This window comes from Clinocottus analis, unplaced genomic scaffold (assembly GCF_023055335.1).
Source record: "Clinocottus analis isolate CAN_PGR_092001 unplaced genomic scaffold, fCliAna1.0.p SCAF_4, whole genome shotgun sequence".
Taxonomy (NCBI): domain Eukaryota; kingdom Metazoa; phylum Chordata; class Actinopteri; order Perciformes; family Cottidae; genus Clinocottus; species Clinocottus analis.
In genome coordinates, this window is record NW_027176153.1 from 4,038,993 (window position 1) to 4,054,050 (window position 15,058).

Consider the following 15,058-nt stretch of genomic DNA (forward strand, 5'->3'; position numbering starts at 1 on the left):
TTATTTAAAATCAGTGCTTTTCTTTGAAAAATGAGGACATTTCTAAGTGACCCCAAACATTTGAACGGTAGTGTATTTTTATAATATGTTGTTGTTTATCAATATGTATATAGCTGACTAATGAAAAAAAAACAAAAGGGACTATATGAAAGAGCTCTTCTTGTTTTTTTTTGAAGATATAAAGATCAATCCATGCATACAGTCTTTTCAAAATAAACTTCCATCTTCAAACGATACAACCTAGTTTAGGTTTAGGCTACACAACTACTTTGTTAGATTTACGGAGATATTGTGAAATTCTGATTTAGATTCAGTTAAAACGGGAGCACTTTATGATAACTACACACTATTTAGCATTAGTAAAGCATGAGTAAACACTTAATTTGTCATTTAAAAAGCTTTATTCCAACATGAACACTTAGTAACTCACTAGTATGCAATTCATGAACACAGTCATACATGTTTCATTCTTGATTAATAAGCTAGACAATCATGCGTTTCATGATTGGGTTTTCATACTTTATAAATGATAGATTCCCTATTTTTTTAAATTAATTAATATGTATTGCAAACCAATTATTTAGGACTCATAGATGATTCACTAATGGTTCACATGTGCTTTATACATGCATTTTAATCCTGCAACTTATGATTCATTCAGGTAGTTAGTCGTTAGTTAAGTATTAGTTATGTGTTTTGTATGAACCAATCTAAAGTGAAGAATATGCTTTACAATGCATTTATGAATGACATTGAAAGGCCAGCATTGCCTCAAAGCTAACAAAAGTATATGTTATCTTCATAAAAGGAAAATAGACAACACAAAGTGATGAAGAACATCCATAATATGATGGTGATGTGGGACGATGCCCGTCAGTGGCACAAGTATTGCGTGTGTTTTCATAGTTTGTTGCATACATGTAATTGATTTTGAGTATCTAGCTAGCTAGCTGTGACTTGTTTGCTAGCTAGTGTGATGACCCTCCTCGTCCTGTACCCGAGGTGTCACTGTGTGGATTCTATTACAGGTGCAGTTTTGGAGTACACATTATTGATTATGAGTATCTAGCTCGCTAGTTATGACTTGTTTGCTAACTAGCCAGCTAGCCAGCTTGTTACTACCGAGAGGTCCTGAGACAAGCATGCGCCACCCCAGTTGGAAGTAGACCAATCCAGGTGATAGCTTGATACTGCAACTCCATCTTCTCCCAAAAATGCTACATTTCCAGTCACACCTGGACTCATCTCCAACCATTTACAGCCATCTTGATCATATTTCAGTGCGGAACTGAAGAGTGACGTCCGTCATCTTTTTTTTGTAGTCTTCATCAAACTGTTCGCTCTGGGCCACAGAGAAATGGTTCTTCCAGTCACCAACTTTACCTGTAAACCACAGACAATCATTTGTGTATTTTAGCTCAAAGTGGAGGATCTCTTTTGTTTTTCATGTCAGACACATTCATTCATCAGGATACCTTTTCTCATGAAAGGAGAAATTTTGAAATCCATAGCTGGTGTTTTTGGGTTGGCCATTTCGTCTTTTTTCATGTTATCAAAGTGCACTGCTTCCATAACCCTTTCCTTCTCCTCGTCCGAACGAGACAACCCAAGAAAGCTGCAGAGTTTGTCTATTTCCCGTCCAGTGTCCTGGAAACACAGTCAGATATCATTGTTGCATCATTACCAGCCAGAGGAGGAAAGTAGCTTGAAAAGGAAGAGCTCCACAAGAACAAACTAGATCACTCTTCCATGTTGGCAGTCTTAAACCAAATAGCTGACTGAACTTCTCAAGGTTATCCACAGGAGAGTTTTCCCAAATGATAACTTCACACTTGTATTTAAGTGACTAAGTAGGCGACACTTCATTCACATGAACATCTTTGATGACAAAAATCAGTTTAAAGTAACATGTTTTATAATCATTCGGTTTGTAGACCCAAAACACGCTTCTACTAATATGGTAGTTTTGAAGAAAAGAATGTCAACCCACTAGATTCGGATACATCTAACTTTGGCAAATATTGAACTGCAAACCTTATGAAGAAGCAAAGACACTGACTCAGCTGTTAAACAGCTGATCAAGACTATGACTACTCTGACGGTGTGAGAGGCCTTTGAGCGAGAGGGGGTTGTCTTTCTGTCTGAACTTATGCTGGAGCTTCATGTGTTTAAGCAAAACAAATAATAACCGGTAGCTGTGGCGTCATCATGAGATGGCACTGAAGGTGCAGGTAAAAAAAATCCATGGCTCACCACTGCCAAAATTAGCACAATATCAAAGCTGCTTGTTGCCTTAAATGCTGAACTAATTCTTGATTAGGTGAGGAGTCTTGAGGAAGGAAGGACTCAGTCCGCTGTATTGTTAAGATCTCTTGAAAACAACTCACATATCAAAACACCTCAGCTCACCTGAATCAGATCTTCATAGAACATTGGGTGAATTTTTGGATACGTCTCTTTCTTCTCCCACCAGCCGTTCACATGGTCATGCCAGGATCCATACACCACTGAAGACACAGCATTATATGAGGTGACGATATAGGAAAAGACAAGATGGTGTGCCTCCCTTACACAAACACCTCTTTGAACTCACCCTTTCCCTCCATGAAGTTCTGAAGAAAGGTGCTCCAGTCTCCTGGATCTGGCATGCTTTTGCTCATGCGGCAAAAATGGTAATAAGACACCGCGGTGTCCTTTGCATTACGAAACACGTTGACTATCTACAGAAAGAGAAAACATAAGAATTATAATCTATCAGCATCAGTGTGGTTTGTAACTCTCATACACATACACATTGGATGTGCATGGCTTTTACCCTGACGTTCTGCTCCCAGAAGGACTTTGGCACAAACTGGAGTGGTAGATGAGTTTTAATGAGACGAGGAGTGGTGGGAAGTCGGTCTGCCAAGTCTTTACCTTTTGTGAGGAGAAGCACGAGTCAGTGGCCTTACTGCGTGCATAGTGTACTATAGTTTATATTATAGATCTGTTCTATATGTTTACTTGTCCAATGTCTACACTCTATTTTAACCATGTGATTAGATTATACGCTAATTCTGATTTGAATGTATAATAATTAATTTCTATTTGTCTGAAACTGTGCTGATTGAACCTGTTTGGAGAGAAGGTTTGGCATACTCCAGAAACGGCACTCTGTCATCAAGAGGGATGGACGTCTGACGCTCTGGACATGTCTGTCCAAAATACAGAAGATCCAGCATGTAACAGACCCATGTTGTTCCTGAGATTAAAACATGGATACGCTCTAATTAGTGGAATGAGCAAAGGAATCATTCATCAACATACAATGATTAATAAAAAAGTAGGAAAAAAAGCTCCAAGTTCCTCACCTGTTTTAGGATAAGTAGCGATAAGAATATCATCTGGTCTCGCTTTAAAGTTCTGGACCTCGTCCCAGTTTTTAACAAAGTAGTTGGACATGGAGACTCCATGGAAGTCAAACAATGTTGGCTGTATCACCTCCATCTGTGAGGATGAATAATTTTGAATCATCAGGTATAGAGTGGTCCCTCGTTTATCGCGGGACATACGTTCCAAAAATAACTCGCAATAGACGAAATCTGCGAAGTAATCAGCTTTATTTTTTTTTACCATTATTATACAAGTTTTAAGGCCGTGAAACCTCTAACCACACACTTTTATACACGATTCTCAGACAGGCATTAACATTTTCTCACATTTCTCTCTTATTTAAACACTCTCAAAGTTTCGCGGATTTAAAAAAAATAAGCCCGAACATGTTTAACGAATTTAATTTTAATGATCAATCTACGAGGTCCTCTGACCACGCCTCTTTGTCCGGGAGCCACTCAGCTTGATGAGGGCGCAGAACACAATGCGCGTTCATACTGTACACTGTAAAAAAAATCTAAAAAAAAATCTGCGAAACAGCGAGTCTGCGAAAGGTGAACCGCGTTACAGCGAGGGACGGCTGTAATCCATGCTGCCAAACACATGTTGTATTTAGCTATATATATATATACATATAATGTAAATAAATATAATGCAAATACCTGTTTATACTGTCCATCATGTCTATATCATTTTATCCACCACATTGCATTGCACCTTAACTGATTCTTTTGCACTCTGGATAGATGCAAACTACAATGTGCAATGACAATAAAGTTTAAGCTCAATCTGAATCAAAGGGAGCAGGGTCCATCATGTTGCAGCCCAGAATGGACAAACATTAACGAACACTGGCTCGAGACGAGAGCCGTTCGTGCTGTTGCATTACATTTGTTACAAAGGTCCTGGTCAGTAGTCTAATTGGTTTTGTTTTGTTTAGTTGTAGTTGTAAACTTTACTGCTTGCTAAGACAAAGCAAACAGGGCCCCAGAAGATTTCAGCCAATAGTTTCTTTGCCTTTCTGGTTCACTTCTACTAAATATTCTATTTGGCAGAAGTGACCAAATAACTTCGTAGTGAAGCACAGTTTAAAACATACATTTTTGTTCCAATTCTAGTTCAAAGTTGCCCACTTACCCTGCAGAGAGCGTATTTCTCAAACCTGTGTCTGAATCATCCACAATGAAGCCAGTTTGTTGGTTGTTTTATACTGAGGCATGTTGAACATCGACCTGAGAACATAGAGGCAGGATCAAGACCAGATCTCCTGTTTATCTATTGGATAATGCTCAAACTATGATTAGTTTATAGACCAGGGGTCACCAACCTTTTTGAAACCGAGAGCTACTTCTAGGTACAAAATAATACAAAGGGGTACTTGTTTGATATAAACTTTATGAACAACAAAGTTGCACAGATCACCTTTTAGTTTTTTCTGACTCTATACTTTCTAATGAATTACTAATAAGTGTTTATTAGTAATTCAATGCTTTATAAATGATGAATTAAATGTTTACTCATGCTTTACTAATGATAAATAGTGTTTAGTTAATATAAAGTGTGAACAGTAAAACTACTAATGAAGTACGCAAGTTACATGATTTGCTTCTTGTTTTACAGAAGAGAACACATATCAGTCTCCTGGGTCAAACTCGTCCACTTCTCCTCCCGCCTGTCCTGACTTGCCCTTTGCAATCATTATCGTTCCTTGTTCATGATGACGTGAATAACATACAACATATGTCTGTGGGATACACTGTAAAAAAAACACTGTGAAATTGACAGTTATTAACTGGCAGCCATTAACAAGTACCTTACTGTAAAAAAACATTTTTTTTAAAAACACAGTATATAATTACAGTAGCTTATTAGTTACTGTCATTTTCTAAAGTACTTTTTTGGGTGCTATGATTTTTTTTACAGTAGATCCTTGGTAACTGTGATTTTCCCACAGCACTACTGTGTTTTTATAATGTTTTTACAGTAAAGCTTTGACTATTCTAATATTTTAATGAATACACAGTATTTTACTGGGAAATAGGTTACTGCTCACAAACACAGTCTATTTCACATGCGTTTTTTTTTTACAGTGTATGTAGTCCAAACCTCTACTATACCATTATAAGCAACTTTTTCTGAATTTTCTGAATGTGGAATGCCACATTTATATCTGTCAGTCACACCTGGACCCATCTCCACACATTTACAGCCATTCTTGATCAAATTTCAGTGTGGAACTGAAGAGTGACGTCCATCATCTTTTTTCCATAGTCTTCATCAAACTGTTCAATCTGGGCCACAGAGAAATGGTTCTTCCAGTCACCAACTAAAACCACAGAGAATCATGTTAATACTTCAGCTCAAAGTGGAGAATCTCTTCTCATGTCAGATACATTTATTCATCAAGTTACCTTTTCTCATGAAAGGAGACATTTTGAAATTCATAACTTCGATGGTCGAGTAGTTGGCCATTTTGTCCTTTTTCATGTTATCAAAGTGCACTGCTTCCATAACCCTTTTCTTCTCCTCGTCCGAATGAAACAACCCAAGAAAGAGCAGCAGAGTTTGTCTATTTCCCGTCCAGTGTCCTGGAAACACAGTCAGATATCATTGTTGCATTAATCCTAGCTAGAGGAGAAAAGTAGCCCGAATAGGAAGAGCTCCACAAGAACAACTAGATCACCTCGGCCAGATCTTCATAGAACATGTAATGGAGTTTGGAGTAGCTCTGTTTCTTCTTCCACCAGCCGTTCACATGGTCAAACCAGGATCCAAACACCACTGAGGCCACAGAATGAAAACATAAAAAGCACCTTAGGATCGTTCATTGTACATCTCTGCATCTTATCTGTTGTTATTGTGTTTCATACTTTTTCCATCCAGGAATCTGTGGAAGTAGTCGCTCCAGTCTCCGGGCTCTGGCTGAATCATGTTCATGCGATCAAAGTGAAAAAAAGACACCATGTTGTCTTTGGCATTGCGGGCCACGTAGACGATCTACAGGAGAAGAAAACACTTAAGTGAGACATAATATACTTTTATACGTTTGTCAATTTGATACACATTTTTCACATTTCGTTTTGTATCTGTGGTTACAAAGTGAATCATAATGTCATAATCATAATCATAATCATAATAGTGAAGCTGAGGATCTCCCCCTACGTGTCTCTACCTGATTGGTCCTCAAAGTCTTCATTACCAAATCACTACCACTTTGGTTTTGACAGCAAGCAATTTAATTTCCTCGCGATTCCTCATTTCCTTATTGATTAACAGGCTTTGAGCGTTCAGATTCAAGAATCAAGAGATTTAAGATGTTTTTACTGTCATATGCACAGATAACAGACAGTTATGCTATACAATGAATATAGCATTTATAGAGAGTTCCACAAGATAAATGAGGTGAAACCAATTCTGCTGAGGCCTCCTAAGCCTTCTCTGGTGGCCTAAACAGAATAAACAAGTTATAGCTGTTATATAATTGAATTGTTTTTCATAAATAATCTATAATAATCTTTCCCTATTACTTATTTTCACATTGCACATATCCATTCTTCCTCTGTTGCTCTGCCTTCAGACTGCCGAGCCCCTGCCATTGTCCTGGGTCTGATTGACCCGTGTTTTTCACCGAGGCCCTGCCGTTGTCCTGGGGTCGAAATGACCCTCGAGTATCACCAAGGAAGTAAAAATCAAAATAGCCGACTCAGACGAGAGCCTTGCCGAGGTCGCACGAGCCCGGGAGCCTGGTCCTGTTGTGACAACTATACATACATACATATAAAAACACTATACATATATATGAAAACACCATACAGACATACAGACATACATACATACATACATACATACATACATACATACATACATACATACATACATACATACATACATACATACATACATACATATGAGGACACTGTACACACAGCCTGGTCCTCTTCACCAAGCCTGGTCCTGTTCACTGAGCCTGGTCATTTTGTTAGAACTATACATGCATACATATGAACACACCATACATACATACATACATACATACATACATACATACATACATACATACATACATACATATGTGAACACTGTACATAGTGGTCCTGGTCACTGAGTCTGGTTCTGTTCACACAGCCTGGTCCTGGTCACTGAACCTGGTCCTCTTGACTGAATCCGGATCCTGGTCACTGAGTCTGGTCCTCTTTACCGAGCCTGGTCCTGTTCACACAGCCTGGTCCTGGTCAATGACCCTGGTCCTCTATACCGAGCCTGGTACTGTTCACACAGCCTGGTCCTGGTCACTGAGCCTGGTCCTCTTTACCGAGCCTGGTCCTGTTCACACAACCTGGTCTTGTTCACTGAGCCTGGTCACAGAGCTTGGTCATACATACATACAGACATATGAAAAACACTGTACATATGGCCTTTATCTGGTGACTTACCCTGGTCCTGTTCACAGAGCCTGGTCCTGTTCACAGAGCCTGGTCCTCTTTACCGAGCCTGGTCCTGTTCACCGAGCCTGGTCATTTTGTTAGAACTATACATGCATACATATGAACACACCATACATACATACATACATACATACATACATACATACATACATACATACATACATACATACATACATATGTGAACACTGTACATAGTGGTCCTGGTCACTGAGTCTGGTTCTGTTCACACAGCCTGGTCTTGGTCACGGAGGATGGTCCTCTTCACTGAGCCTGGTCCTGTTTACTGAGCCTGGTCTTCTTCATTGAATCCGGATCCTGGTCACTGAGCCTGGTCCTCTTTACCGAGCCTGGTCCTGGTCACTGAGCCTGGACCTCTATACCGAGCCTGGTCCTGTTCACACAGCCTGTGCCTGGTCACTGAGCCTGGTCCAGGTTACTGAGCCTCGTCCTATTCACACCACCTGGTCCTGTTCTTAGAGCGTTGTCCTGTTCACATAGCCTGTGCCCGTTGTGACAACTATACATACATACATACATACATACATACATACATACATACATACATACATACATACATATGTGAACACTGTACATAGTGGTCCTGGTCACTGAGTCTGGTTCTGTTCACACAGCCTGGTCTTGGTCACGGAGGATGGTCCTCTTCACTGAGCCTGGTCCTGTTTACGCTGCCTGTGCCTGTTCACTGAGCCTGGTCCTGTTCACTGAGCCTGGTCTTCTTCATTGAATCCGGATCCTGGTCACTGAGTCTGGTCCTCTTTACCGAGCCTGGTCCTGTTCACACAGCCTGGTCCTGGTCACTGAGCCTGGTCCTCTTTACCGAGCCTGGTCCTGTTCACACAGCCTGGTCCTGGTCACTGAGCCTGGTCCTCTTCACTGAATCCGGATCCTGGTCACTGAGTCTGGTCCTCTTTACCGAGCCTGGTCCTGTTCACACAGCCTGGTCCTGGTCACTGAGCCTGGTCCTCTTTACCGAGCCTGGTCCTGTTCACACAGCCTGGTCCTGGTCAATGAGCCTGGTCCTCTATACCGAGCCTGGTACTGTTCACACAGCCTGGTCCTGGTCACTGAGCCTGGTCACAGAGCTTGGTCCGCCTTACCGAGCCTGGTCCTGTTCACACAGCCTGGTCCTGGTCACTGAGCCTGGTCCTCTTCACTAAGCCTGGTCCTCTTTACTGAGCCAGGTCCTCATACCGAGCATGGTCCTGTTCACACAGCCTGGTCCTGTTCACAGAGCCTGTGCCTGTTGTGACAACTATACATACATACATACATACATACATACATACATACATACATACATACATACATACATACATACATACATACATACATACATACATACGAAAAACACTGTACATATGGCCTTTATCTGGTGACTTACCCTGGTCCTGTTCTTAGAGCCTGGTCCTGTTCACAGAGCCTGGTCCTGTTGTCACAACTATACACACACACATATGAAGACACTATACATAAAGCCTTTACCTGGTGACTTGGTCCTGTTCACAGAGCATGGTCATTTTGTTTGTGCATAGTGGTCTTGGTCACGGAGCCTGGTCCTCTTCACACAGCCTGGTCCTCTTCACTGAGCATGGTCCAGGTCACAGAGCCTGGTCCTGTTCACTAAGCTTGGTCACAGAGCTTGGTCCGCCTTACCGAGCCTGGTCCTGTTCACACAGCCTGGTCCTGGTCCTGGTCACTGAGCCTGGTCCTCTTTACTGAGCCTGGTCCTGTTCACACAGCCTGGTCCTGGTCCTGGTCACTGAGCCTGGTCCTCTTTACCGAGCCTGGTCCTGTTCACACAGCCTGGTCCTGTTCACCGAGCTTGGTCCTCTTTACTGAGCCTGGTCCTCATACCGAGACTGGTCCTGTTAACACAGCCTGGTCCTGGAAACTGAGCCTGGTCCTGTTCACACAGCTTGTGCCTGTTCACACAGCCTGGTCTTGGTCACTGAGCCTGGTCCTCTTTACCGAGCCTGGTCCTGATCCCCGAGCTTGGTCCTCTTTACTGAGCCTGGTCCTCTATACCGAGCCTGGTCCTGATCACACAGCCTGTGCCTGGTCACTGAGCCTGGTCCAGGTTACTGAGCCTCGTCGTATTCACACCACTTGGTCCTGTTCTTAGAGCGTTGTCCTGTTCACATAGCCTGTGCCTGATCACTAAACCTGTGCTTGGTCACTGAGCCTGGTCCTGTTCACAGAGCCTGGTCCTGTTGTCACAACTATACACACATACATACATACAGACATATGAAAAACACTGTACATATGGCCTTTATCTGGTGACTTACCCTGGTCCTGTTCACAGAGCCTGGTCCTGTTCACAGAGCCTGGTCCTCTTTACCGAGCCTGGTCCTGTTCACCGAGCCTGGTCATTTTGTTAGAACTATACATGCATACATATGAACACACCATACATACATACATACATACATACATACATACATACATACATACATACATACATACATACATACATACATACAAACATACATACATACATACATACATATGTGAACACTGTACATAGTGGTCCTGGTCACTGAGTCTGGTTCTGTTCACACAGCCTGGTCTTGGTCAAGGAGGATGGTCCTCTTCACTGAGCCTGGTCCTGTTTACTGAGCCTGGTCTTCTTCATTGAATCCGGATCCTGGTCACTGAGCCTGGTCCTCTTTACCGAGCCTGGTCCTGTTCACACAGCCTGGTCCTGGTCAATGAGCCTGGTCCTCTATACCGAGCCTGGTACTGTTCACACAGCCTGGTCCTGGTCACTGAGCCTGGTCCTCTTCACTGAGTCTGGTCCTGGTCACTGAGCCTGGACCTCTACACCGAGCCTGGTCCTGTTCACACAGCCTGTGCCTGGTCACTGAGCCTGGTCCAGGTTACTGAGCCTCGTCCTATTCACACCACCTGGTCCTGTTCTTAGAGCGTTGTCCTGTTCACATAGCCTGTGCCTGATCACTAAACCTGTGCTTGGTCACTGAGCCTGGTCCTGTTCACAGAGCCTGTGCCCGTTGTGACAACTATACACACATACATACATACATACATACATACATACATACATACATACATACATACATACATACATACATATGTGAACACTGTACTTAGTGGTCCTGGTCACTGAGTCTGGTTCTGTTCACACAGCCTGGTCTTGGTCACGGAGGATGGTCCTCTTCACTGAGCCTGGTCCTGTTTACGCTGCCTGTGCCTGTTCACTGAGCCTGGTCCTGTTCACTGAGCCTGGTCTTCTTCATTGAATCCGGATCCTGGTCACTGAGTCTGGTCCTCTTTACCGAGCCTGGTCCTGTTCACACAGCCTGGTCCTGGTCACTGAGCCTGGTCCTCTTTACCGAGCCTGGTCCTGTTCACACAGCCTGGTCCTGGTCACTGAGCCTGGTCCTCTTCACTGAATCCGGATCCTGGTCACTGAGTCTGGTCCTCTTTACCGAGCCTGGTCCTGTTCACACAGCCTGGTCCTGGTCACTGAGCCTGGTCCTCTTTACCGAGCCTGGTCCTGTTCACACAGCCTGGTCCTGGTCAATGAGCCTGGTCCTCTATACCGAGCCTGGTACTGTTCACACAGCCTGGTCCTGGTCACTGAGCCTGGTCACAGAGCTTGGTCCGCCTTACCGAGCCTGGTCCTGTTCACACAGCCTGGTCCTGGTCACTGAGCCTGGTCCTCTTCACTAAGCCTGGTCCTCTTTACTGAGCCAGGTCCTCATACCGAGCATGGTCCTGTTCACACAGCCTGGTCCTGTTCACAGAGCCTGTGCCTGTTGTGACAACTATACATACATACATACATACATACATACATACATACATACATACATACATACATACATACATACATACATACATACATACATACGAAAAACACTGTACATATGGCCTTTATCTGGTGACTTACCCTGGTCCTGTTCTTAGAGCCTGGTCCTGTTCACAGAGCCTGGTCCTGTTGTCACAACTATACACACACACATATGAAGACACTATACATAAAGCCTTTACCTGGTGACTTGGTCCTGTTCACAGAGCATGGTCATGTGCATAGTGGTCTTGGTCACGGAGCCTGGTCCTCTTCACACAGCCTGGTCCTCTTCACTGAGCATGGTCCAGGTCACAGAGCCTGGTCCTGTTCACTAAGCCTGGTCACAGAGCTTGGTCCGCCTTACCGAGCCTGGTCCTGTTCACACAGCCTGGTCCTGGTCCTGGTCACTGAGCCTGGTCCTCTTTACCGAGCCTGGTCCTGTTCACACAGCCTAGTCCTGTTCACCGAGCTTGGTCCTCTTTACTGAGCCTGGTCCTCATACCGAGACTGGTCCTGTTAACACAGCCTGGTCCTGGAAACTGAGCCTGGTCCTGTTCACACAGCTTGTGCCTGTTCACACAGCCTGGTCTTGGTCACTGAGCCTGGTCCTCTTTACCGAGCCTGGTCCTGTTCACACAGCCTGGTCCTGGTCACTGAGCCTGGTCCTCTATACCGAGCCTGGTACTGATCACACAGCCTGGTCCTGGTCACTGAGCCTGGTCCTCTTTACCGAGCCTGGTCCTGTTCCCCGAGCTTGGTCCTCTTTACTGAGCCTGGTCCTCTATACCGAGCCTGGTCCTGTTCACACAGCCTGTGCCTGGTCACTGAGCCTGGTCCAGGTTACTGAGCCTCGTCCTATTCACACCACTTGGTCCTGTTCTTAGAGCGTTGTCCTGTTCACATAGCCTGTGCCTGATCACTAAACCTGTGCTTGGTCACTGAGCCTGGTCCTGTTCACAGAGCCTGGTCCTGTTGTCACAACTATACACACATACATACATACAGACATATGAAAAACACTGTACATATGGCCTTTATCTGGTGACTTACCCTGGTCCTGTTCACAGAGCCTGGTCCTGTTCACAGAGCCTGGTCCTCTTTACCGAGCCTGGTCCTGTTCACCGAGCCTGGTCATTTTGTTAGAACTATACATGCATACATATGAACACACCATACATACATACATACATACATACATACATACATACATACATACATACATATGTGAACACTGTACATAGTGGTCCTGGTCACTGAGTCTGGTTCTGTTCACACAGCCTGGTCTTGGTCACGGAGGATGGTCCTCTTCACTGAGCCTGGTCCTGTTTACACTGCCTGTGCCTGTTCACTGAGCCTGGTCTTCTTCATTGAATCCGGATCCTGGTCACTGAGTCTGGTCCTCTTTACCGAGCCTGGTCCTGTTCACACAGCCTGGTCCTGGTCACTGAGCCTGGTCCTCTTTACCGAGCCTGGTCCTGTTCACACAGCCTGGTCCTGGTCACTGAGCCTGGTCCTCTTCACTGAATCCGGATCCTGGTCACTGAGTCTGGTCCTCTTTACCGAGCCTGGTCCTGTTCACACAGCCTGGTCCTGGTCACTGAGCCTGGTCCTCTTTACCGAGCCTGGTCCTGTTCACACAGCCTGGTCCTGTTCACACAGCCTGGTCCTGGTCACTGAGCCTGGTCCTCTTTACCGAGCCTGGTCCTGTTCACACAGCCTGGTCCTGGTCACTGAGCCTGGTCCTCTTTACCGAGCCTGGTCCTGTTCACACAGCCTGGTCCTGTTCACAGAGCCTGTGCCCGTTGTGACAACTATACATACGTACATACATACATACATACATACATACATACATACATACATACATACATACATACATACATACATACATACATACATACATACATACGAAAAACACATATGGCCTTTATCTGGTGACTTACCCTGGTCCTGTTCTTAGAGCCTGGTCCTGTTCACTAAGCCTGGTCACAGAGCTTGGTCCGCCTTACCGAGCCTGGTCCTGTTCACACAGCCTGGTCCTGGTCACTGAGCCTGGTCCTCTATACCGAGCCTGGTCCTGTTCACACAGCCTGTGCCCGTTGTGACAAATATACACACATACATACATACAGACACATGAAAAACACTGTACATATGGCCTTTATCTGGTGACTTACCCTGGTCCTGTTCACAGAGCCTGGTCCTGTTCACAGAGCCTGGTCCTGTTCACAGAGCCTGGTCCTGTTGTCACAACTATACATACACACATATGAAGACACTATACATAAAGCCTTTACCTGGTGACTTGGTCCTGTTCACAGAGCCTGGTCATTTGAACACTGTACATAGTGGTCCTGGTCACTGAGTCTGGTCCTGTTCACACAGCCTGGTCCTGTTCACTGAGTCTGGTCCTGTTCACACAGCCTGGTCCTGGTCACTGAGCCTGGTCCTCTATACCGAGCCTGGTGCTGTTCACACAGCTTGGTCTTGGTCACTGAGCCTGGTCCTCTTTACCGTGCCCGGTCCTGTTCACCGAGCTTGGTCCTCTTTACTGAGCCGGGTCCTCTATACCGAGCCTGGTACTGTTCACACAGCCTGGTCCTGGTCACTGAGCCTGGTCCTCTTCACTGAGTCTGGTCCTGCTCACTGAGCCTGGTCCTCTTTACCGAGCCTGGTCCTGTTCACACAGCCTGGTCCTGTTCACCGAGCATGGTCCTCTTTACCGAGCCTGGTCCTGTTCACACAACCTGGTCCTGTTCACTGAGCCTGGTCACAGAGCTTGGTCCGCCTTACCGAGCCTGGTCCTGTTCACAGAGCCTGGTCCTGTTGTCACAACTATACATACACACATATGAAGACACTATACATAAAGCCTTTACCTGGTGACTTGGTCCTGTTCACAGAGCCTGGTCATTTTGTTTGTGCATAGTGGTCTTGGTCACGGAGCCTGGTCCTCTTCACACAGTCTGGTCCTCTTCACTGAGCATGGTCCAGGTCACAGAGCCTGGTCCTGTTCACTAAGCCTGGTCACAGAGCTTGGTCCGCCTTACCGAGCCTGGTCCTGTTCACACAGCCTGGTCCTGGTCCTCTTTACTGAGCCTGGTCCTCATACCGAGACTGGTCCTGTTCACACAGCCTGGTCCTGGACACTGAGCCTGGTCCTGTTCACACAGCTTGTGCCTGTTCACACAGCCTGGTCTTGGTCACTGAGCCTGGTCCTCTTTACCGAGCCTGGTCCTGTTCACACAGCCTGGTCCTGGTCACTGAGCCTGGTCCTCTATACCGAGCCTGGTCCTGTTCACACAGCCTGTGCCTGGTCACTGAGCCTGGTCCAGGTTACTGAGCCTCGTCCTATTCACACCACCTGGTCCTGTTCTTAGAGCGTTGTCCTGTTCACATAGCCTGT

General features: G+C 45.0%; 2 protein-coding genes across 2 annotated transcripts; both read right to left on the reverse strand.

Annotated features, from left to right (window-relative positions):
* Positions 1-401: 401 nt before the first annotated feature.
* LOC137800066 (cytosolic sulfotransferase 3-like) lies at positions 402-5,571 on the reverse strand. Its single transcript, XM_068597074.1, has 9 exons — positions 5,556-5,571; positions 4,510-4,604; positions 3,351-3,486; positions 3,113-3,241; positions 2,816-2,916; positions 2,594-2,720; positions 2,410-2,507; positions 1,476-1,647; positions 402-1,383 (listed from the first exon to the last, which is right to left on the reverse strand). The coding sequence occupies exons 3-9, from the start codon at positions 3,484-3,486 to the stop codon at positions 1,271-1,273; spliced, it is 876 nt and encodes a 291-aa protein (XP_068453175.1). The 5' UTR covers positions 4,510-4,604; positions 5,556-5,571; the 3' UTR covers positions 402-1,270.
* Positions 5,572-5,805: 234 nt separating this feature from the next.
* On the reverse strand, positions 5,806-7,339 carry LOC137800068 (cytosolic sulfotransferase 1-like). The gene is made up of 4 exons (XM_068597076.1): positions 7,278-7,339; positions 6,243-6,369; positions 6,056-6,153; positions 5,806-5,960 (listed from the first exon to the last, which is right to left on the reverse strand). Exons 2-4 carry the CDS (start codon positions 6,334-6,336, stop codon positions 5,856-5,858), a joined length of 297 nt encoding a protein of 98 aa, XP_068453177.1. The 5' UTR covers positions 6,337-6,369; positions 7,278-7,339; the 3' UTR covers positions 5,806-5,855.
* Between the last annotated feature and the right edge of the window lie 7,719 nt (positions 7,340-15,058).